This window comes from Petaurus breviceps, unplaced genomic scaffold, assembly GCF_028583685.1.
Source record: "Petaurus breviceps papuanus isolate PSGF00001 unplaced genomic scaffold, PetGlider_PUasm1.0 90784, whole genome shotgun sequence".
Classification (NCBI taxonomy): domain Eukaryota; kingdom Metazoa; phylum Chordata; class Mammalia; order Diprotodontia; family Petauridae; genus Petaurus; species Petaurus breviceps.
In genome coordinates this window covers 2170997-2195653 of record NW_027187345.1, presented here as the reverse complement: position 1 = coordinate 2195653, position 24657 = coordinate 2170997, and the positions used below count along the sequence as shown (strand labels likewise).

The following is a 24657-nucleotide window of genomic DNA, read 5'->3' as shown; positions in this document are numbered from 1 at the left end:
GATCTTGAGGGTACATCATGTGACTGGGGCAGGGGGTGGTGTGGTAGTAATGTTGATAAGGTAGATAAGACACTGTAAAACATACAGCCTAAATATCTTCTACACAATTTATAGAAGTTGATTAAACGTAATTATGCACTAACTCTATAACAACGCTGAACCCAAATTTGTGACAAGTTTGTCAGCACTAATACTTTTGGTTACAAATGGCCAGGTCACACATAGAGACTGTAGATTGGCTAGAAGCAGAAATTCTAAATATTTATCTTGAACTTGAACTAAGATCTCTGTAAAACCTAGCACAGTACCTGGCACATAATGGGCACTCAATAAGTACTTGCTGATTCACAGTTCAGTCCTGGGTTGCAATAGGCTCAGAGGAACTATACTAGATCATCTATGGTGGTATATTACAAGCAGTATCCTGAAGAACCCTGGGTTTAAACCAAGGGATTTGGCAAAGAAAATGTGATAAAGGTTTGCTTTGTATATTCAATGAACACGATATATGTCAATTCAGTGAGTTTTCAAAGACTGGATGGGATCACTGAAAAGTTAGCATATTATTGATCAAGAAGCAATCAATTAGATGGCTAGGTGGTGCAGTGAATAGAGCACCGGCCCTGGAGTCAGGAGGACCTGAGTTCAAATCCGGCCTCAGACACTTGACACAATTACTAGCCGTGTGACCTTGGGCAAGTCACTTAACCCCAATTGCCCTCCAAAAAGCAATCAATGAACACTCACAATAATTTATGACAGTATATACAATTAATTGAAAAGAGGTCTATCTCAGCAAGGCTGGTGTAATATAGTGTCTGGTAACACTCCTATTGTTTAATTACAAATAATTTTGGTTCAGTGATGATAACCGAGGAAAATCTGAAGTTAAAGTTCGCTGGTCAGTCATTTCAGTTGTGTCCAACTCTTCATGACCCCATTTGGGGTTTCTTGGCAAAGACACTGGACTGGTTTACCATTTCCCTTCTCCAGCTCATTTTACAGATGACGAAACTGAGAAAACAGGGGTAAGTGACTTGACACAGGTCACACAGCTAAGTCTGTAAGGCCGCATTTGAACTCAGGTCTTCTTGACTCCAAGCCTGGCACTCTATCCACTGTGCCACCTAGCCACACAAGGAAGCAAAATAATTAAATACTATGACTCCAATAATGAAACAAACATCCATGAACCTAGTATCAAATTAGAAAAGAATGTGGCAAAACATCACATCTATCACAAATCTAGGTTTACTGCTAGTTACCCAGATGCAGAGTGTCTTAGATTACCACATTACTAAAAATAGCTTGTTTTGCTGTTCTAGCAAAATCACAAAATTATTTACAAATGAAATAGTGAACTTTAAAATAATTAAATTTTAAAACAAAGATATGACCTAAAATAATCTCATGTTCTCTTTTATTGGCCTTAACAATTAAGAAAAAACATGAAAATATTAATACGTTTTCAGGTCAGCTATCACAATTAATGTATTTTACATGTAATTGGCATTTGACTGAGTTGAATATCTGCAATTATAAAACAATTACTGATAGTAATCAGATCCATCTTAATAGATAGTTATAATGTATTTATGGTCAGAATCAATCAGTAGGTATTTATTAAGCAAGCTAAAATAAGTAAAAAATATTTACCTTGTATTAAATACCATTAATAGCAGATTTTTTTTTAAATGATTGAAACAGTTTATCTAAAGCATTTTGCCAAACTTTTGCTTAAAGTAAAAGCACTGCATCACTGCAAAGCTGCTTGGAAGACAAAGGAATTGTCAGATAAGCATAATGTTATTTTAGCTGAACTACAGTTCCTCCAACTTAACGAGCTTACTACTGTCCAACTTGAATGAATGTTCTCTTCAAGTCAGACTCTTTTTACTGTCATCCCCCCTCCCACTCCCGTATGCTCTATGTTTACTACTTTGCCATTCTGTTCAGTTTAAGGGAAACAAATGAACTAGTATCTTTTAATCAAAAATAAAGTCTGGACTTCCAAATTTCTCCTCAGCAAGGATCCTTCTTATTCCAGGCCAAAAACAGAAAACATGGAGAACAAATTGTCATAGCCCTTTCTCCCCAGCTGGTGGAGCCACCTGTGCCCATGATTGTATACTAACTACCACAAGGATATGGTTACCATGGGTAACCTAGGGATGAGTCACTTTCCATCTCCAGACTCAGCTTCTGTGCCAGCTATCTACCCCAAATATTGATGGACATAATAAGCTTACCTATACAGCTCTTGCAGATTTTCCCTTGCTCTCCAACTTATGATCTTAAAGTGGGAGGGGGTCATGCCCTTCTCTACACACATACACCTGTTTTAAAAGTTATATTAGTGGTGTCCACATAGAAAGTTATCAACATACATGCTTCTAGGATCATAGATTAGGACTAGAAGGGACGTTAGAGATCATTTAATCCAACCACCATAGAAACAAGTCTCTCCTCTTTATAATCTCTCCTCTCTCTACAGAGCTATCAAAGTGATTTTCCTAAAGGGAAGATCTGTCCACATCACTCTGCTACTCAATAAACTCGAGGGCATCCTTATAACTGCAAGGATAAAATGTAAATTCCTCTGTTTGGCATTAAATATTTCATAATCTAGCCCCAATCTGCCTTTCAAGACCTATTATACATTCATGCAAGCTCAGGTCCGGCCAGGTGGGTCTTATTACTGTCCCTTTTACATAATTCCCCACCTTCCATCTTATACCTTTGTACAGCCTGTCTCCTATGCCTAGAGTGCACTCCTTATCTCCTAAAATCTCTAGTTTCCTTCAGTTAATCAGGCAGTGAACAAGTACGTATCAAGACTATTACTACTATGCACTAAGTGTTGAAGAGGCAAAGAAAAGCAAAAAACGCTGTCCCATCTCTAAAGGAGTTCACACTTTAATGGAGGAGCCAACAGGAAAGTCACTACAGACGCCTAAAACACATGCTGGGCAAACAGAAGAGAGGCTCACGGGGAAGACACACATCTGATGCAAAACGGAAAAAAGCGCCACACATTCCCTCTTTCAGAAATATCCAACAGATCAAGGAGGCATCAGAAGAGTGATATGAGTTTTTCAGAGAGGACTACATATCATATAATTATATAATTTATTCAGAGCTTATTTGAGCATAATAAATCCTCATTTCAAATCTTTACATATTCAAATCTTAAATTGGTTATCTCGAATTTCTTTCAAATTCCCCCATCAACCTTCCTCCTTTGCTACATAATTCTCCATGTGCAGGTACTTTGGCCTGAAATAACAGGGTAAAGATTTACATCCAATAATAAATTGCCCTAGGGACAATATTGATCCAGGACCTAGATTTGGACTCCACATTGGCAGTTACCCTTATTAAACTTTCCCTTAAACACAAATTTTACTTTGTTATAACTGGCTAAGAAGAAGACACACATCCAACTTATTCATTCTAACAACCACTCAGGCCTTCAGCCCGGCCTTATGCTCATAAGCACTCTTCCCCAAATCAAGAGATAACTGAGAAAGGTAATTAGACAGGAAAAAAAAAGTTCCAAATACGTGCAAAATTATTTCACAGGATTATAGATTTTGTGGTGGAAGGTCCATAAGAGGTCTTCTAGTCCAATATCTCAGTATTACATATAAGTAAAGTGAGGCCTAGAGGAGTTAACTGATTTGCTAAAGGTTACAAAAGGAGCAAACTGCATCACTGAGATGCTAACCTAGGTTCTCTAACTCAAAATAAAACACCCTCTTGATGCACTTTGCCTTTTCAGGATTTAAAATTCTTAAACTTCAATTCCATACTGTTGAGACTCAAATTATACTTTAGCCAATACAAAAGTAATTTAAAGTTTACTCACTATTATTAAGCATTCAAAGTCAATGTAAACACTGGAATTCTGCTAGTGAAGGCTGGACTTAATCAACAATTCTAGAGGCAAAAAATGTAATTGAGGAATATTTTTCTTTCTTGCTTTAAATCTAGAGTTGAGGATACAATGTATGTATCCTCAATGATATAAATCCAATAGCTGGAATTCCAAATATGTGTCTAAACTATTGGTTGTTAGATACAAAATGCAAAGTCTGTCATCAGGCTAATAGTTGAAGCCCTTCAAAGTTGGCAGACACTTCATCAGATTCCTTTCCCCTGGGATATCTTTGAGAAGGCAGGATTTACCTTTAAACTACAGTGAGGCACTGAAGTAAACTGTGGCAAAGGAAGAAAAAAAATAATGCCAAGCAAAGCTTGGAGCAAAGTGATAAGAGATTTCATAGGAGGATGGATTCCTTTAGTTTTAGGGATCAGGAAAGGCTAGAAGAAGTAAGATTTCAATCACTTTTGAGAAACAGTAAAATTCAGCATTAAGAACAATGGAACTGTTCTTATTGGTTTATGTCATTGTTTCTCAGGAATAGTTGAAATCCCACCTCCTCAAGGACTATGAGTGAAAGCTTTAGACAACTCACTTTGCTTTTCTTGGGTTCAATTTCCTTTTCTGTAAAGCGTAGATTAAAAAAAAATACTTATACACGTATTTCACAGGTCTGTTGTGACAATCAAGTGAAATGATGCATAGAAAGTATTTTAAGTAACTGTTAACATGCTAAATAAAGCTTCTTCACTTTTGTTGGGAGCATAACCATTTATCCTGTCTTCTGTGATCAGAACCCTTGATTTAGACCAGGAAGAGAAAATTCTGGGAATTCTGGAAGTTCCAAGTCAACTCAGAATCCATTCCAACTGGCACATGAACCAGAATCTCCTCTATGACAATAAGGGCCAATATGTGGTCATCCAGCCTTCACCTGAATCTTCAGTGAAAAGGACATCTCTGTTTCCTGGGATAGTTCATTCCAACTCTGGCTAAACTCCATTGTTCACACGTTCTCCCATACTTATTTCCACAGACATTAAGTGGTCACTAAATACAAGGCATGTTACTCATTACTGAGGATATTAAGATGTAACCAGCAGTTCAAAGCTCATTTGACTTTCCTCCTTAACTGATTTTTTAATTATTATTTTTATTTTAATTATTATTATTAAAAATCAGTTAAATTGAGTACTGATTACTCAATACTTTGTGCTTGGGCTTAAGAGAGGAGAGACCTTGGTCTTCTAGCTTATAGAAGACTCTGAAGAATCTTAGATTTTGAGTTGGAAAGGGGCTCTCATAAGGGTCATCAAGTTCAAGGACTGGTGGGAGACAGAACTGAGGCAAATTGATATGAAAGAAGGTAGTAGGAAATAAATGGGTTTTATTACCACAATTGTAGGCAGAGACGCAAGCTTGCTTGCAATAGGAATGGTAAATACTGACATGAAGTACTATTCTCAAGTATCCTAGATGCCAGAAGACAGTGCCATTTCGTTCTCTCTAAAGTACTGGAGAAGAAGGGAGATTAGGCAGGGCTTCTAGATTAGTAAATATCCATGTTATCCAATAGTTATTCCTTTGCTTCATCCCAAAATGGTGTACTATGATGAATGGCCACAATGTACTCTGCTCATAGCATGCACTTGATTCCTATTTGGAGCTGGTATCCAAGATCCTTCTCTTGGCTGGTGTTTTGACACTAAAAGGCCTAGTGTATATGTGTTTAATAGTTATGGAGCATTGAAATATTGTTCCTTTTCTCAAATTATTTGGGAAAGCTAAGGAGAATAAATATAAAATTTTGTTCTTTGGCGTTCAAATCAGTAATAATGAAGGACTGTAATGTTACTGTGGTGATAGAGGGCAGATGAAATGCAACTTCCACATGGTTTTGGTGGAAGGAGGCTTCCAAACCCCATTCTGGAGAGAGTCTAAGGCGAGAGCCTTGGGGTTAATGTAAACCTCTACTTAACTGGGTGCTTGGTAGCAATGGAGGACTGTCGCCCTGTTATGGTAACACAGGACAGAATAAGTATACCCCCATTCAAAGTCTGATTTAGGCTGCCTCTCTTCAACTTCCATTCCATTCCTTCCTAATTCTGCTTTGTGAAGCTACCGTGTTTCCCCGATAATAAGACCTATCCCAAAAATAAGCCCTCCCCTTACTGTGTAAGATTCCTCTAAAATAAGCCCTCCCCCTAAAATAAGCCCTATTGAGATTGCTACTGTAGTGAAGGTGATCCCCTGTGCTACACGCTACATTATGGCACCCTCTGTATGCACCGTCCCCCCCCACCCCCGGGTGAAACACACGCAGCGCTCCGAGCTGCATCCAATCAGAGCTGCAGCAGTGAGCGCATCATCCTGTTCTTTATTGAATTCATTATTGAATAAAGGTACATTTTTTGTTCACATTTACCTGTTTATTAAAATTGCTGTCAATGTTCATTAAAATAAGCCCTCCCCTGAAAATAAGCCCTCTGGTGTTTTTCTGTCCAAAAAAATTAATAAGACAGTGTCTTATTATCAGGGAAACACGGTAAGTAGAACAAGTCTATTCCTCCTTAAAGGCAGCCCTTCAAATACTTGAAGACGGCCATCATACCCACATCCCCCTATCTTTTTTTTTTCTTTTTGTAAATAGCATTTTCCTTTTTCCAATTACATGTAAAGGCAGTTTTCAACATTCCTTTTTATAAGATTTGAGTTCCAAATTTTTCTCCCTCTCTAACTTCCCTCCTGCCTCCCCAAGACAGCAAGCAATATGATATAAGTTATACAAGGGCAATCATGGAAACATTTCCACATCAGTCATGATGTGAAATAAGAAACTAGAACCAAAATGAAAAGCCACAAAAAAATTGAAAATAATATGCTTCCATATGCATTTAGACACCACAATTCTTTTTCTGGATGTGGATAGCATTTTTCATCATAAGCCTTTTGGAATTGTCTTGAATCACTGTAGTTCTGAGAAGAGCTAAGTCAATCATGGTTGAACATGGCACAATATTGCTGTTACTGTGTACAACGTTCTCCTGGTTCTGCTCAATTTACTCAGCATCAATTCATGTAAGTCTTTCCAGGTTTTTCTGAAATCCACTTGCTTATCACTTCTTATAGCAAAATAGTATTCCATTATATTCATATACCACAACTTGTTTAGTCATTCCCTAATTGATGGGCATCCCCTCAATCTCTAATTCTTTGCTACCACAAAAAGAGTTGTTATAAATACTTTTGTATATGTGGGTCCTTTTCCCTTTTTTATGATTTCTTTGGAATATAGACCTAGAAGTGGTATTGCTGGATTGGTATGCATAGTTTGATTACCCTTTGGGCATAGTTCCAACTTGGTCTCCAGAATGGTTGAGTCAGTTTGCAACTCCACCAACAATGTACAAGTGTCCCAATTTTCCCACATTTCTCCAATATATGTCAGTTTCCTTTTCTGTCATATTAGCCAATCTGATAGGTGTGAGGTGGTACTTCAGAGTTATTTTAATTAGCATTTCTCTAATCAATAGTGATTTAGAGTTTTTCATATGACTATAGATAGATTTAATTTCTTCATCTGAAAACTACCTGTTCATATTCTTTGACCATTTATCAATTGGTCTCTATGTATTTGAGAAATGAGGCCTTTAACAGAAACACTGACTGTAAAAAGTTTCCCACCTTTCTACTTTCCTTCTAATCTTGGTTGCATTTGTTTTGTTGTGCAAACCCTTTTAAATTAAATTTAATCAAAATTATCCATTGTGTATTTCATAATATTATTTATCTCTTGTTGGGTCATAAATTCTTCCCTTCTTCATAGATAGTACAGGTTCCTTGCTCTCCAAATTTGCTTATGGTATCACCTTTTATGTCTTTGATCTATTTTCCAGGTCAGTTGTTTTTCCACTGATGTATTTTACATTTTCTTCTTTTTTTCATTCTTTTGATTTTGTGTGAGTGATTCTTGATGTCTCATATTATCATTAGCCTCTGTTTGATCAATCCTAATTTTTAAGGAATTATTTTCTTCAGTTAGATTTTATACCTCCTTTTCCATTTAAGTGATTCTTCTTGTCCATTTAAGTGATTCTCCTTTAAAGGAGTTATTTTCTTTAGTTAATTTTTGTGCTTCCTTTTCTAAGCTGTTGACTCTTTTTTCATAATTCTCTTGCATAACTCATTTTTTCCCCAATTTTCCTTCTACCTTTCTGACTTGATTTTTAAAATCCTTTTTGAGCTTTATAGTTTGCCATAATAGCTTTCTTCATCCATTTGAAAAAGTTGAGCTCTGCTCCTGGACTAAAGGGGACACTGTCCCAAACTTCCTGCACTGGGGGTCAGGGGTCTTGTCATTGGCTTTCTGCACCAGGGCCTCTGGGGCTGGTGGCTTGCCCACTACACTAGGGTAGTCCAGCCTAGTTGTGCCTCTTATGCTCTGGCTTCTTGGGCTGGCAGCATGACTGATAAACTTGAGTTGGGAGTCCTCACAGCTGGCCTGCTCAATCACTGGCTAGCTGACCTTGAACTGCGTGGCCTCAGTTGCTGATTTGTGCTGTGGCTAAGAGCCTCCTACTGTCTTGCCTAGATACTGCCTATGCTGGGTTGCACTCCCGTTTTACCCAAGTGAGAAAGGCCTTTCCTGAAATCCTTCTATGTGATCTTGGGCTAGAAAATTGTTCACTCCGTCTTCTTGTGGATTCTGTTGCTCCAGAATTCCTCTACAGGTTTGATTTAACATTATTTCTGAAGGAAACTGGGGAGAGCTCAGGCAACTTTCTGGCTTCTCTCCACCATTTTGGCTTCACTGCCCTTCCCCCCCAGGTCTCCTTAAATTGATCTTCATATGACCTGGACATAAGGCTCTGCACTAACCTGATCATCCTCATCTGGTCACTTTCAAGTTTACCAATGCCTTTCCTAAAATATGGGAGGCAAAACTGGCCTGATGATAATAAATTATATCACAAGAAGAGGCACCAAAATACAGTGGGACAATCCCATTCTTAGTCCTGGACATCATGTCTTTCCTTAATAGAGCCTAAGACTCTAATGTTTTGGGTTTCGTTTTTGTTCTTGTCTTCCATTACCATACTTTAAATTCTACTGAGCTTGCAGTACATTAATCATTCACATTCCATCTCTATCAGACAAACTGCTACCTATCATTTGCACTTCTAAAGTCGACTTTCTGAATCTCTGTAAGGTTTTACATTTATTCCTATTATGTTTTTCCTTATTAGAATCAGTTCAACATTCAAGCCAGTTTGAGTAATTTTGTATCTTGATTCTGTCATTCAATGTATTAGTTATTCTCCCTATCTTTATTGCTTAGCATGACCTCTATCTCTTTATCTAAATCACACAGCATAGGGCTAAGGTTCACTCCATCATACATTGCCTTCTAAATGGACCCTAAGCTATTAAAAACTACTCCTTAGATCTAGCCATTAAACTAACACAACACCCACATAACTATACTGTTGCCAAACTCATATTAATTTTTTTTCATAAGAATATTATGGGAGATGTTAAATGCTTTGCCAAATTTAGGTCAACTCTATCTATAGCATTCCCGATTTAGGAAACTGTCAAAAAAAAAGGCAATGAGGCTAGCCTGGCATAAATTGTTCTTCATAAAACCAACCTCCTTATTTTAAGTCCAAAGAGATTAGATAACTCCCCTGAAGTGATACAAGTAGCATATAGAAAAGCCAGGTTTTGAATTGAAGCTAAAATCTGACTATAAATTCAGTACTCCTACTATACCTTAATGCCCAGTCTCTTTTCTTATCCTCATCTTTCTATTACAAAATTCCAGTTACTCGGTAACATCTTCCACATCTGTCTCTTCCTCTCTGAACACACTGTCCACACTCGAGTACCTTCATTTTCACCTACCTGGCCTACTCCAAAAGCCTTCTATCTCTATCAGGACAATAGCACAAGAGGTCATGTTGCCTCCACTCTCCCTACTGCCACTGTTCTTTTGTATCACCATCAAACACAATCCTGTCATTTGATTAAAAAATAAATTTTACTGAATAATTTTCAAATTCTCTCAAAGTCCTTCACAATCTGGTACGATATTATCTTTTCAACCTTGTTTTATTACAGTCTCTTCTCTTGATCCTATGCTCTGACCAGACTGGACTACTCATTCTCCCACACACATTCCATACTTTCATTCTTTCCTATGCCTACAATGTATTATTCCCCACCTGTTTCTGTGGAATTCTTACCTATTCTTTAAAGCCCAGTTCAAATGCCAGTTTCTCCACAAGTCTTCCCTTTGTCCCTCTTCATACAAATTAGTAAAAATATTTCCTCCTCATAATTCAAAAAGAATTTTTCTTATGTAGTTAGGTATAATTTAAATTACAGTTATAGTTATTTACAGTTATGTGTCAGAGACCCCCTAGTGTAAATTTCAGGAAGGTTAACTAATCAAAACCTTTTATTTTCCTCTAGCACTTATCACAGAAGTCTGCACAGAGTAAGTATTAATCCTTGTTGACTTTAAAGTTATTATGATAATTACTGTTGTTATTTCTCCTACAACTACATTATTATATTAAGTTTAGAAAAGACTTCAACTAGCAGAGCTGTGTATCAGGCATATACTCCAGCCAACAAGATCAAAGGGAACAAGGCCAAAGGCATGGAAGTGGGAAAATGCAATGTGTTAAGCAAATAGCATTGGCTGCAACAAGTATTGAGAGATCACAGTATGTTATTAATTTAAAATCAAGAGGAAAAGTAACTATAAGAAACCATAATATTACTATTAAAGATAAAATCAATAAACATAAGAGACATCTAGAAAGAAAAAAAATAAAGTTTAGAAACATTAAACTACAAAATGAAGGGAATATGACTAGATGGCTATTCATTTAGAAAAGATATGAAGGTTTTTAGCAGAATGCAAGCCCACTGAGTTAAGAATGTGATATTGCAGCCAAAGAGTCACTGAGATGTTTGGCTTCAAAAGAAGCAAAGTATCCAGTACTAGGGAGGTAACAGTCTCACTTTATTCTGTCCTTTTCAGATGACAACTGTAGGATTATGTTCAGCTCTGGGTGCCCCATTTTAGGAATGACACTGAAGGGCTGGTGAAAATGGTGAAGGGCTCTGAGATCATGCCATATAAGTGGGATCAGTTGAAGCAACTAAGGATGTGTAGTCTGGAGAAAAGAAGGCTGGGAGGCATGGAAATGGGAGCTGTCAAAGCATGTGAAGGGCTGTCACTTGTAAGCGGAATGAGATTTGTTCTGTTTGGCTCAAGAAGCAAGAATTAGAGGTGGATCCTGCAAAGACACAAATTTAGGCTTGAATTAAGGAAAACCTTTCTGATAATTAGAGCTGTCCCAAAGTGTAAGAAGGATATTATATTTTACCTCCCTTGTGTCTAGGGAGATAATGGCTTTCCGGGATGACACACTTGTAGGGCATGCTATACAGGGGATTCTTGCTTAGGAAGGATTTCAGGTGGTCTGGACTGACTCCAGAGTTCTCTTCCACCACTGAGGCTCTGTGTGTCTGTGACTAATACAAAAATGACTCTCGCTAAGACTATGAAGTATACAAAATAAGTTAAAGCTCTGGATGATGGATCCTCAACTTCAACATCCTCTATTTTGTGAAAGTGGCTAATCCATAGCAGTCTGAAGCACAAGAAAATTGCTCACTGTGTGTGATGTAAGAGGAGTATCTTTTTACATCTGCAAGTTTATGGTAAGAGTGAAATTCTCATTCATTCACATTAACCAGCTAACTGCGATGAATGACCATAAAGATACCCAATATTACAAAAGCAAGCAAGCATTTTCTGGTGCTGTACTGTGGCTATGAATTTCAGAGTGAAAAAAAGCAGAGGTTAAAATAAAAACTGTAATGGAATTGTCAACTGTTAAGCTTTCTCAGGTTGGGAATATGTACAAACTACTTTCCTTGCATATCTCAGGACCCTAGTATGTGTGATGGTGTTTAGAGAAGATCCATGAGGTGATAAACAGACAAAAATGAAATATTATGTCCCCTAGGGTGAGACAATCTAAAACTAGTGCTCTCTGTAACTACAGTCTCATACTTTCCTTTGGGTAGTACTGACATGTCATAATAAGGGAAAAGGAATAAAGAATTGTATGAAACAGGGGTGGCTAGGTGGTGCAGTGAATAGAGAACCAACCCTGGAGTCAGGAGGAACCGAATTCAAATGTGATCTCAGACACTTAACATTTACTAACCGTGTGACCTTGGGCAAGTCACTTGGCCCCAATTGCCTTGCTTTCCCCCCTCCCAAAAGCAAAAAAAAAAAAAAAAGAATGGTACGTAACAAAGGTGTGTATGTATTTGTCTACGGTGACCTTTAAACAAACAAATAAACAGCCTACAATTTATGTCCTGGTTGGACAACAAAACTCTAGTTCTTAGGATCTTTCTTTTAGGCAAAGAGTAGCATAAATGTAGTTCTAAGTATTTTTTGAAGAATCTAGTTTCCTAAGACTATACTTGAGAATACATTTCTAATGGGGATTCAAAGGGGAAAAAATTAAACTGTAGATATAATAATTCAAAGTAGTATATAAACATTGAAGGCACTTTTCCTGAGGGCTATTGACCAAATTTAGAGATCTGGATTTCCCAGAACCAAAATCATGAGGCACTTTTAACAATAATCTGATCAAAAATGTCCATAGAATCCTCTTTATCTATTTGATAGAAATTATGGACTCAATTTGAGCACTTGTATTAACTGCTTAGAAAAAAAAATCAGTAACAAGTTATAAGTGCATGATTAAAGCATAACATTAAAATCAAATCAACTTTGTAAGTTATCTAAATAGCCTCTGCTCAGCGAATAGTGGTACAGAGGCATTTCAGATTTTCAGGTTCCAGCAAATCATGTTGTAACAGTAACTCCCTCCTTCCTCCCTGCCTCCCCTTTTCTAATTCTCCCACAGCTTAGAAAATGAGCTAGAGAACCTGGTATTTATCTTCCAGCATGATCAGCAGTTTTTACTTCTCAATTTGATATGCTATTCTTTATTTGCTACACAGCAAGCTAACTTGTTTGAGAGCTTTATCACCAATTCAAAACACTTTGGAAAAGCTAGCTTTGTTTAGTTGACTTTCCTTCTTTGTTGCTAACTGGGCCCAGTTCCTCTGAGGAAGATTGATGAGAGTACAATCAAGGTCCTGAAGTATATCCACAACAGGTATGGGAAATTTACAAACCACTGACAATATGACAGATTTTGAATCATGTTTTAGAAGCCAGTTTTTAACTCACTTTAAGAAACCAGGAGTTGAATTTAAATGAAGTCTATTTTCAACCTTCTCTTGGCAAAAATATCCTCATGTACATTTAACATTCATAGGTTCTGTCATGTAAGCATTTTCTTGTAGGACCTCAAAGTAGCTCTCTATTCAAAACCAAAGGGATCTCTTGCTTTTGCTTACTAATACAGTATTTCTCCACACCACCACCACCACCACCATTAAAAACAAAGCATGTCTTTATTCTCTAGTTGACAGAAATTTAAAGGAAAAGGCCGCTGTACTGCCTAAGAGAGAAAAAAATGCTCATAAAATATAACTAAAATTCTGGTGTGCTTTTTCTATAAAGAATACTGAGCTGCATATAAGAAGGAAAAGGTTTCTCTTCATGGAGTCTGTTCACATTGAGGAAAGTGTTTGAAACCTGGAATTCTACAAGTAAGTGCTATGCTAATCACAAGCAATCAATAGGGTTTGATTACATTTGTGATATTAGTTTGGTTTGTACTGTTTATGCTGGTTTTCCTAGGTCTGTAATTTAGCAAAGCACAGACCAGTTAATTATAATGAACAATCTGTCTGAAAATGGGGGCATGCTGAGCAATTTTTAAAACTGAGTGTTTAGTATAAGAGAATATATCAAAACTTGGGCTAAAATCTGGAAATTGTGAATACGGTCAGATCAAAAGAAAAAGCAGGAAGGGCTTTTAATCTAGTTCCTTGATCAAAGCTAAAAAATACCCTGTGAGGAAGAGAGAACAAAAATGTCCTTCAAAAATTCCCATAGGAGTTCTGTAAAGGTATAAATGTATAGTAGGTGGAGTAGAGTTTGGAATGCTGAAAAGCGAATCATCAAAATCTAGTTCTTGAAAATACTCATCATGATTAAATTGTAAGGGGATTTAACAATTTTTAACCACTTGCATTCAAATTGGGTTCAGCTAAAAAAGGAGGATGGATAACACAACAATGAGCCATGGCAGGGCAAACCCTAAATATAAACCTACTTAACTTTAGCCAAGTCTGGGTCTGAACCTTAAAATCCTATAATTTGAGGGGAGAAAAGCTTTCCTGAGCATTTTAAATGATCAGACCTAAAGGGACAGTCATTAGTGATGGATGCTAGCCAAACTATCAAACCATACCAATGCAGCTTGGTTATTAATGGTTTCAGTTTTTTGTAATCATATGCAGAAAAAAAAATCACCCCACTACATAATCTATTGCAGACTACTTTCAAAATAATTCCAAAAATACCACATGGTCTGTACTTATATTGGTGTTTCCCAAAGGAATTCCAAGAATCCCTAGGGTCATCAACACCTATGTTTAGCCAAAGTGGTTTCTCTTAGCATTAGAGTATTTGTGCTTTTTACAATGGCTATGCTTTTAAAATGAGTAAAAATTGCTTATGATGATTAATAAAAAACAAGCCCTTATCTGCTATGTGAGTCATTCAAAGAACCATTCATCAAATTATCAGTTTGTTTGTTTCCTACCTATGGTAAGAAAGTGTGGATTCCATAAGAGGAAAATGGTGGAATATTTGCTCTTGAGAAGTGGCATATGGTTTTCTAGAAGCTTAAGAACCACCGTCTGAAGTATACACAAATAGAAAATACTACTAGAAAGTAGCTATAATTAGTGTAACAGGGGAAGAATCTATCATGAAATCAGGATTAAGAAAATGCACTGTATAGTAGAAAAATCTGCAGGTCAAAATGTTCTGCCATTCCTTAGCTCTATAATCTTGGGCAAATGACTTAAACTCTGCTGGCCTCTATTGCCTAGAAAATGGGGAAGCTGGACTAGATAATGGAGCTCTTAACCTTTTTTTTTGGTATTCTGGTAAAACCTATGGACCCCTTGGTGCAATGTTTTTAAATGCATAAAATAATGCAATAAGTGTGACAAAACACATAAGATTAAAAAACAACCCAATTAGATTGAAAGTTATTGAAATTAAACAAGTAAACAAGTTCATGGGTCCCTGGTTAAGAATTCCTGGTCTTTAAAATATTTAAGGTTCCTTTTAGCCATAAGTGAAAGAAATGAAAAGGGTCAAAAGTCATTACAATTAATTGTCAAATTACATAATTATAAATGGAATTAAGTACAGAACTACTAAAATTCTTTAAAATAGCTTTATTTGAGAAATGTAAAATTAAAATCACACTAAAGATTTAAATTAAATATAGCAAAAATCTGAGATTAGAACTTATTAACTGATTTACACAGAGGTACTACATCAATATTATGACTTTTGACTAAAAGAAGGACTTTTTTTCTCTTTATAAATAAATCCTACAAATTAGGGTTCTCTGCTTTTGAGGTCTATTTGTATTCAGCACAAAGGTATGTCATTTCCTATTTTCTTTTTTTAAAGACAATTTTATTGATATTGTTTGTTTCTAAATTGCCAAAATTACCCTCTACCTCCGAGAGCCATTTTATGTGACTATTTTTTAAAAGAAAAAAGAGGTTAAGGAAAAAATCCAACAGAACTGATATACACATCAAAAATATATACAATAATCCATATCCATTTACTCTCACACTCCCACCTGCCACCTTTGCAAAGGAAGGAGAGGTTCTTTTGTATCTTTTCTTTGCAATTCTGCAGTATTCATTTTCAGTTGTTTTGCAGTGTTGCTTCTTTTCATTCTCATTATTGTAGTCAGTATAAAGTGTTTTCTTGACTCTGCTTATTTCACTTTTCATCAACATATATAATTCTATGTTTGCTTCATATTTATTGTTTTCTTACAACATGGTAATATTCCATTACATTCATGTAACATAACTGCTTTAATCATTCCCTAAACAATGTCTAGTTTGCTTCCAGATCTTTGCTACCACAAAAAGTGCTGCTACAAAAAGTTTTGATGTTTATAGGGACTCTTTATTTTTTTAATCATTGACCACCTTGGGTCTGGCGATAACATAATGGGTCAAAAAGTAGGGACAACTTAATCACTTCTCATAATTACAAATTCCTTTCCAAATGGTTATACTGATTCACAGCTACATGAACAGTGTATTAGTGTCCCATAACCCCTTCAACATTTTTTTTCATCTTCCATTGTTCTTGCCAATTTGCTAAGTGTGAAGTAAAACTTCAGGGTTTTTTAAAATTTATATCCCTTACTTTCCTTCTCATTTCCTCTGTTTCCTATCCCTTATTTGAGTTTGTTTTGTTTTTGACTAACTGTTGCCTTTACTTATCCTTCCTTTTATTCTTTCTCCTTTCCCTTAGCCACTTTTCCTTCTGTTTCTCCACTGGGTTAAATATATTTCTGGACCCATCCAACTATGTATGAACGTATATTCTACCCTCCCTTCTAGCAGTTCAGATGACAGTGAAGTTCACTTGTAGACTACTCCTTGCCCCATCTCATCCCCTTTTCCTTTTTGTATAGATTTTTACTTCTGCAACCTAATTAGGTGAAATTATTTTCCCCAATCTTCCCCTCACTCTTCAATCCAACCCCACCAATATATCCTTCTTTTCCTCTCTTCCCATTCTTCTTTTAAGATCATCCAAGTATAACAGAACCACTCCTAGACAATTTTATACTTTTTCTGTGACCATTAAGGATGACAGAATTCTTCAGGGAGAATTATGGTCCTATATAAGAATGTAAACAGTTTATTCTTGCTTAGTCTCTCTAAGATTGTTCAATTATATTTACCTTTTTTATATTTCTCTTGAATTTGGTGTTTCTATGTCAAAGTTTCTTTGCAATTCTGGTCTTTTTACCAGAAATTCTTGGATGTCCTCTATTTCATTAAAGATCCATTTTTTCCTGTTACAGGATTATATTTTCTCCTTTGGTGAATAAATTCTTCTTGGTTGTAAACCCAGATATTTTGACTTCTGGAATATCATATTCTAAGCTGTCTGCTTCTTCTTGATGGTGGCTGATAAATATTTTATTATCCTGACTGTGGCTCTTTTGTATTTATTTTATTGGTGGCTGCTTGAAGTATTTTTTTTTCTCTTATCTAGGAACTCTGGATTTGGGGCTATTATATTCCTAGGAGGTTTCAATTTGTAGATTCTTGCAGGAGGTGATTAGTTGGTTCTATTTTCACTTTGTGGTTCTAAGAGACCTGGGCAGGGTTTTTTGTTTCGACTTATTAAAATATGTCTAAGCTCTTTTTGCCCCCACCATTGCTTTCAGATAGTTCAATGATTCTTATATTATCTCTCTCTAATCTGTTTTATAGGTCATTTATTTTTGCTATGAGATATCTTGCATTTTCCTCTTTTAGTCTTCTGACTTGTTTTAGTATTTCTTGATATCTCCTGGAGTCATTAGCTTCTATTTGGTTAATTCTAATTTTAAGGAAGTTATTTTCTTTGCTGTTTTGTACCTTTTAACCATACTTCCATAGTACTCATTTCTTTTCCAATTCTTTATTCTATTGTTCTCATTTGTTTTTTAAAAGCATTTTTCATTCTTTAAAAAGCAAGCCAAAAAATGCAACCTCCTCCAGGAATTCTTTTGGGCTTATGCCCAAACTGTGTTTTTCTTTGAGGCTTTGCTTGTAGATGTTTTACAGTCATTTTCTTCTAAGTTTGTGTCAAGCTACCCTGTCACCATATTATCTCTCTCTTTTTTTTTTTTAAAGCAATTGGGCTTAAGTAACTTGCTCAAGGTTATATGGCCAGTTATTTCTGGGTGTGGTGCTAAGTATCTGAGCCCGGATTCGATACCAGGTCATCCCGACTCTGGGGCTGGTGCTCTTACTCACTGTGCTACCTGGCCGCCCCTACCATATTATCTCTTTAAGGTAAGATCCTGTTTTTGTTTGCTCGTTCTTCCAGACTACTTTTTTGACTTTGAACTTTGTTAGGGCTGAGCTTTGCACACTTCTGGGAGGGTTATCTGAACTAAAGTTTCATCATCTTAAATCCTTCTGCTGCTTTCTGGGAATACTTAACATTGTTATTCCAAGATCTCAAGGACAGCTAAGGCTGGGGGAAAGCAAAGTGATATGATCCGTGAAAAAGTATGCTCACTACCCTCCTGTTCTAAGCTCTGCAAGTTTCTGACCTAGGTTTGTGACTGAGAAATGTACCCATTATCTTGTCACTGGTTGGTCATTCTAGTAGACTGGTGTGGACTCAGCTACTATCAGACAGCTATGAAGTTCTGCAGCTTCAGAAAGACTGAACTGTAGCCTTCCCTCTGGCCTGAGATTGCAGTCCTGGTTATTCTACTTTAGGTTTGAGCCTGAGCTGAAAGTTAGAACTGAGTTCCTGCTCCGTTCCTGAGGTCAGAGCCACACAAGGTACTATGTACTTGTGAACTTGTTCCTAACTCAGTACAGCTAGGGCCCATGACTAAGACCACTCACTCCTCTCTGGCACTCTTAGGCACAAGTCCCCTTCTAAGTTCCCCTGGATTTGTGAGTTAGAATTGGGTAACGAGCAACAGGGGTGTCAGGTGGTGCTTGCTTTTTAGCCTTGCACTAGTTCAGGGCCCTGGTATCTTTTCCTGCCCAGCACACAACCGGGGCTTCTTTCAGTCTCTGGGTACTAAAATGCTCTATTTAGTTGTTCTTAGCTAGACCTTTACCCTAATGTTCACAGATCTCTCTGCCTCCCTTTGTTGATCTGGGCTAGAAAAATTACTCATGGTTATTTTTTTCTTAAATTTCCCAATGAGGATTCAGTTTGGGGCATTTTCTAGAATTTTATGAATGTGTAGTAGGGGAGTCAGTTTGTACATCTATTATTTTGCCATCTTGAATCCCACCCAAATTTATTTTAAAAACTAATTTTCAGAACTTATTTTATTATAGTATAGAGAATAATACTTAAGACAGTAGTGTGTATAGATCTCATACCCATAAATGTGAGTTATGATGTATATGTTATGAATGTGGCTTAACTCCTTCAGGAGATTTGAGCAAATGCAGTTTAAATCAATAAAGTACTGGTTTAGGAAAGGGTATCACATATAAAATAAATTTTATTGATAGCTTTTATTTTTACATTACCTAGATTTCCCACCATATCCTTCCTCTTCCCAGAAAGCTATTTATAAAGAAGAAAAAAAAGGGGGGGGGGAGAAAAACAGTTCAGCAAAACAAACCTATACACTGAAAAAATTTGACATGGTATGTAGTGTACCACACCCATAATCTCATATCTTTGGAAAAGACAATGGGGAAGAGCCTTCTTATATCTCTTCTTTGGGATCAAACAACTGACAATATAATTTTACAGCATTCATCTTTTGTTTTGTGGTTATTCTTTCCATTTATATTCTTTTATTTATTTTTCCTTTTTGGAGGGGGGAAGGCAGGGCAATTGGGGTTAAGTGACTTGCCCAAGGTCACATGGCTAGTAAGTGTTAAGTGTCTGAGGCTGGATTTGAATTCATTGCACCACCTAGCTGCCCCTACTTATATTATTTTAATAACTGTGGACATTGCTTTCCTGGCTCTGGTTACTTCACTTGAATTAGTTCATGTAATCAATCCATGTTCCTCTGAATTTACTGGGTTCCTTGTTCTTTACAGCACAATAATACTCCATTACATTCACATCCCATAACTTGTCTAGCCATTGCCTAATCACTGGGCATCTACTTAGTTTCCAATTCTTGGCTACTACACAAAGTGTTTCCATCCATATTCTGGTGAGATGGGGCCTTTCTTTTTATCACTGACCTCTATGAGGTACATGCCTAGTCGTGGAATCTCTATGGCAAAAGGTACAGCCATTTGAGTCACTCTGTTTTCATAATTCCAGAGTGCATTCTAAAACGGATCGATTCATAGCTGCACTATTGTGTTTGTCTTTTTCATACTCCCTCCAACACTGGGCACCTCCACTTTTGTCATCTTTGCCAATTTGCTAGATATGAGACAGGAACAATTTGAAGAAAGGTTTAAGTAACTCCCTGGGAGGCAACATGATGCAGTGGATGATAAGTTAATCTTAATAGTCAGAAAGACCTGGGGTCAGGGCCAACCTCTGACAGAAAACAGACATGAGCCTGCTCATATCACTTAACTTCTCAGTGACCTGGGCAACTCTAAGATTCTAAGCTGCAGAGAAAGTACTGACAGGGAATTTCTTCCCTTTTGAGTTCCCTATACCAATGAAATCACAGTTCTAGCACCCATCCTCCTCCCCATAAATTAACCCGGCCTTCTTTCTCAGTTCCCAACAACTTAGCCAAAATGCTTAACAAAAAGATATAGTTCATTCAACTTGCCAACATAAATGCTAGAACTGTTTATTAATTCTAAAGTCAGATGACTATCTTCAGGCAGAAGCTTTTTATACAGTTGAAAATGCTGACAGAGAGCTCCCATAACTAAAAGACAAAAATCCACAAGAGTAAATTCAGTTTTTTGATCTCAGTGTGATTGCGGCCAGCGATGTTTCAGTTTTCTAACAACGTACCCATCTTTCCTCTGTGCATAATGGCTATCTCTTGGGCTCGAAGAGAAGCAAAGGAGGCAGTACTTCTCAGGAGTCCACACCTCGAATGATCCTTCATGTAAGCATGAAAGGAGGCACTGGAGAGCTGCGCAGTCTCCCTTCTCAGCTCTCTGACAGAGTGCTCACTCATTCACTGCAGGGTCACATTCAGATGTGCCTTTTAGATAAGCTCCAATTGTAAATGTCAGCTTTTTTATTCACTCCCTCTTCCTTTTTTTCCATTTCTCTGATTTCCATTACTTATCTCTGCCTATTTTTTTCCCCTACTGTACAGAGGCAGTTACAGTCTTCATTGGAACGATTACAGTTTATTGGACAGTACCTACCAGAAAGGATCGGGCAGACAAAAGGGGACAGACAGATCAACATTATGGCATCAGCAGGTCTACAGCTCCTTGCTTTTATTATAGCCTTATCTGGCATCTGTGGCATAATCACAGCCACACTGTTGCCAAACTGGAAGGTAAATGCAAACGTGGGCTCGAATATTATAACAGCTATTATTCAACTTCAAGGGCTGTGGATGGACTGTACGTGGTACAGCACCGGGATGTTCAGCTGCACAATGAAACACTCAATCCTAGCCCTACCTGTCTACGTGCAGACTGCACGGACCACCATGGTACTGGCTTGCATCTTTTCGGCTTTGGGGATTTGCATTTCCACAGTGGGCATGAAATGTACACGGTTAGGAGGTGACAGACAGACCAAAAGTCGTACTACTTTTGCTGGAGGAATATGTTTTATTCTCTCAGGTGTATGTGGTTTAATACCCACATCATGGTACATGAAGGAAATCATTTCAAATTTCTGGGACCCAACAATCCCAGAGCACAATAAACATGAACCTGGAGGAGCTGTCTACCTTGGATTAATTTCAACAGTACTACTATTTGTTGCAGGTGTGATTTTCTGCACTTCCTGTTTAAAAAGGCATCAAGAAGCTAGGCACTATCCTCCCAAGCAGCAGGGTACCTTAACCACTCAGCCAGAGAATAACGCAGGCTATAACCTGAAGGATTATGTATAAATAATTGTGTACTACATATGGTGAATGAAATGCCAGAAATGTTTATTATTTTTTTTTACTTTAGATTAAAAACAATTCAAAATCATACTTAACTGTCTTCATTAGATGCTATAGTGTGTTACTATTAACAAGGTATTTTATACTACAGGATTTTTTTAACTGCTGGTTACTTTCACATTTAATACTCAAGATTTATTTGAAAAAGTATTATGAGGCAATTTGTGGCTAATTAATGCTATAGCTTACTTGTTGAAACATTAGTTTAAAGTGGATTAACTATGTTCCAAAATGTATGCTTTTGATGTTTCATTATGAGTATTCAATAGGACTAAAATTCAGACTAAAGCTCTGCATCCTGCTTTTAACCAGAAGTAAAATCTGTTTTTGCTTTCCAATTCTCTAACACCATGGTAACTTGGTTCTTTTTTTTTTTTTAAGCCACAATATATAACTGCATGTCAGGAGCCGAAGAGCTGTCACTGCCATTCAGATATTGCCAAAAATGCCCCTCCCAAGCCCCCACCTGCTGTTTAGTATCCCTGGCCCCCTTTCTCTTTTGCATTTCAAAGGAAATGTTTACATAAGTTTCCAACTGTTGCTAATCTTCAACCAAACAGTTCAGGCTCTATCTAAGAGGAAACAAATTGGTAAATGTCATCAGGAGAAAGAAAACACTTAGGACCTTTAATCTATTGAATATAAGCTATGTAATAATACTACATGTGAAAAAATAACATGATTATCCTTCCTACTTCCACTATCTAACAAGGTGTGAGCTCTCTGGGAAGTGTTCCTTCATTTACTTCCAATCGTTTAGATTTTCTACCTCCTTCATTTAATCTTAGATAAATTGTCATATATGTAGGTAGCAAATGTGTGACTATTTTCTTTTAAATAAACTACCTTCAATAAAATAACTAAAATGAAGGTGTTTTGAATTAAAACAAAACAAAACACCATTATGTAACTATTTTGCTTTGGTCTAAATCTAGAGTGGTGTAGGGAACTTCTGATAAGACTCCCTCTATCAAAGCAGATCACCAGCTGTTCTGCAACTTATAAAAACATCTCTCAAAAGGTTGACATGAAGGCACTGAGAGGTTAAGTGACTTCCTAGGGTTGTATTGCCAGAATGAGGCAGAGGCTGACCTTGACCCCCTGGTCTGCCTATCATTACAACTCTTTTGTCTCTTACAAATCTAAGGATATCAAATATCAAACTCTAATCCAGAAGAGAAAAAAATCTGATTTCCAAATGTCTATTTAGGTAGAAAGGAAACTTAGGACAATTTTGAGGATCCAATAAAATTGATATATTTAAGTCAATTTTATAAGTCAAGTAATATAAATTTCCAATTATTTCAAAGTACTATAGAAATATTTGTTGTTGTTACTTTTTAATGCATATTCATTAGTTTATAAGATGATGAATTACTAATATAGTAATGCCGGTGGAAATAGTAACTTTTATATGTTGTTAATAAAAAACAGAATTTGGGAGTGGCCAGGTAGCACAGCGAGTAAGAGCACCGGCTCCAGTATCAGGACGACCTGGAGATCGAATCCCGGGCTCAGACACTTAGCACCTACCCAGAAACAGCTGGCCGTGTAACCTTAAGCAAGTTACTTAACACCAATTACTTAGGGGCGGCCAGGTGGCTCAGCGAGTTAAGAGCACCAGCTCCAGTGTCAGGATGACCTGGATCAAATCCGGGCTCAGATACTAAGCACCACACCCAGAAATAACTGGCCGTGTAACCTTGAGCAAGTTCCCTAACACCAATTGCTTAAAAAAAAAACAAAACAGGATTTTTCTTTGTCATGTAGGGGAAACAAACTAATTTTCAAAACTATTTTGTTGTGCATATTAATGGCTATCTATCATCAGCAGCATTATAGTGAAATTTTAAAGGAAGTTACCAAAGTGAGGAAATATTTCATAAGAAAATCACAGATGGTCCTATAGCCGTTCAAAATGTTTTTAGTTTAATTGTCCAATGGCAGTCATTTTGTAAATGAGCAAATGAATCTAAAGAAATGCTGTCTGACAAAAAAATCTCAACTTTAATATGATGCTTTACTTTTTAACTGGAGTAATTTTGCTTTGATATCTATGATGTTCTCTTACATTGCTTAAATGTGGCTGAATTTACTTTGATCAGTTCTCGAATGAAAAAGAAAGGAAAAATGTTTTATATAATAAATCAAATTAGTTTTAGAATATTCTTTATTGTTCATTTTAATATATTTTCATATTTAGATATGGGCAAGTCTAATGTTTTAGGAATTTAATCAAGTAGGCAAGCATTTATTAAGAACTTTGCTAAGTTCTAGGGTTACAGAAAAATTAAAAACTGTCACTGCCCTCAAGGAGCTTTTATTCTAACTGCAAAGACAAATAAACAGATAAATGTAAGCTACATCTGAACTAGACACAAGGTCAAATAAAAGGAAAGACAGTAGCATCTACTGGACTTAGGACAATCTTGGTTGTTCATACTAACAATGAAACATTGTAAAGTCTGATCTAAAGGTAAGGCAAGAACTACTAATCTATAAAGCTCAGTCCCAAACCTACTCTTTGGTAGGGGAAGGACATAATCACTCAGACTGATACAAAATGCCAACCTAGGAAGAGCTGGATTCTCTCTTTAATATACAAATAAGTACAAAGAAAATTTAGGAGAATATATTCATTCAGAAGTATGTATTTGTTTTGATCTATCTAAATTAACTGTTGCAATTTCTGAAATAGACTGAGTTTTAGCTTTAAAAATTTTCCTTACAGCTTCTGCTGGGTAAAACAAGATGATTCCGATCACAAATTAAGTAGCAAAGGGGGCAGCTAGGCAGTGCAGTGGATAGAGCACAGACCCTGGAGTCAGGAGGACCTGAGTTCAAATATGGCCTCATATACTTGACACTAGCGGTGTGACCCTGAGCAAGTCACTTAAACCAGAGTACCTTGCTCTCCCCCCCCTCCTAAGTTAAGTAATA

General features: G+C 36.8%; 2 protein-coding genes across 2 annotated transcripts in view; one reads left to right on the top strand and one right to left on the bottom strand.

Annotated features, from left to right (window-relative positions):
• The window catches only part of TFB1M (transcription factor B1, mitochondrial), a 65829-nt gene that overhangs the window by 3997 nt on the left and 37175 nt on the right, over positions 1 to 24657 (bottom strand). The window lies entirely within an intron of this gene.
• On the top strand, positions 20511 to 23211 carry CLDN20 (claudin 20). The gene has a single exon (XM_069069626.1). The coding sequence runs from the start codon at positions 20812 to 20814 to the stop codon at positions 21658 to 21660; it is 849 nt and encodes a 282-aa protein (XP_068925727.1). The 5' UTR covers positions 20511 to 20811; the 3' UTR covers positions 21661 to 23211.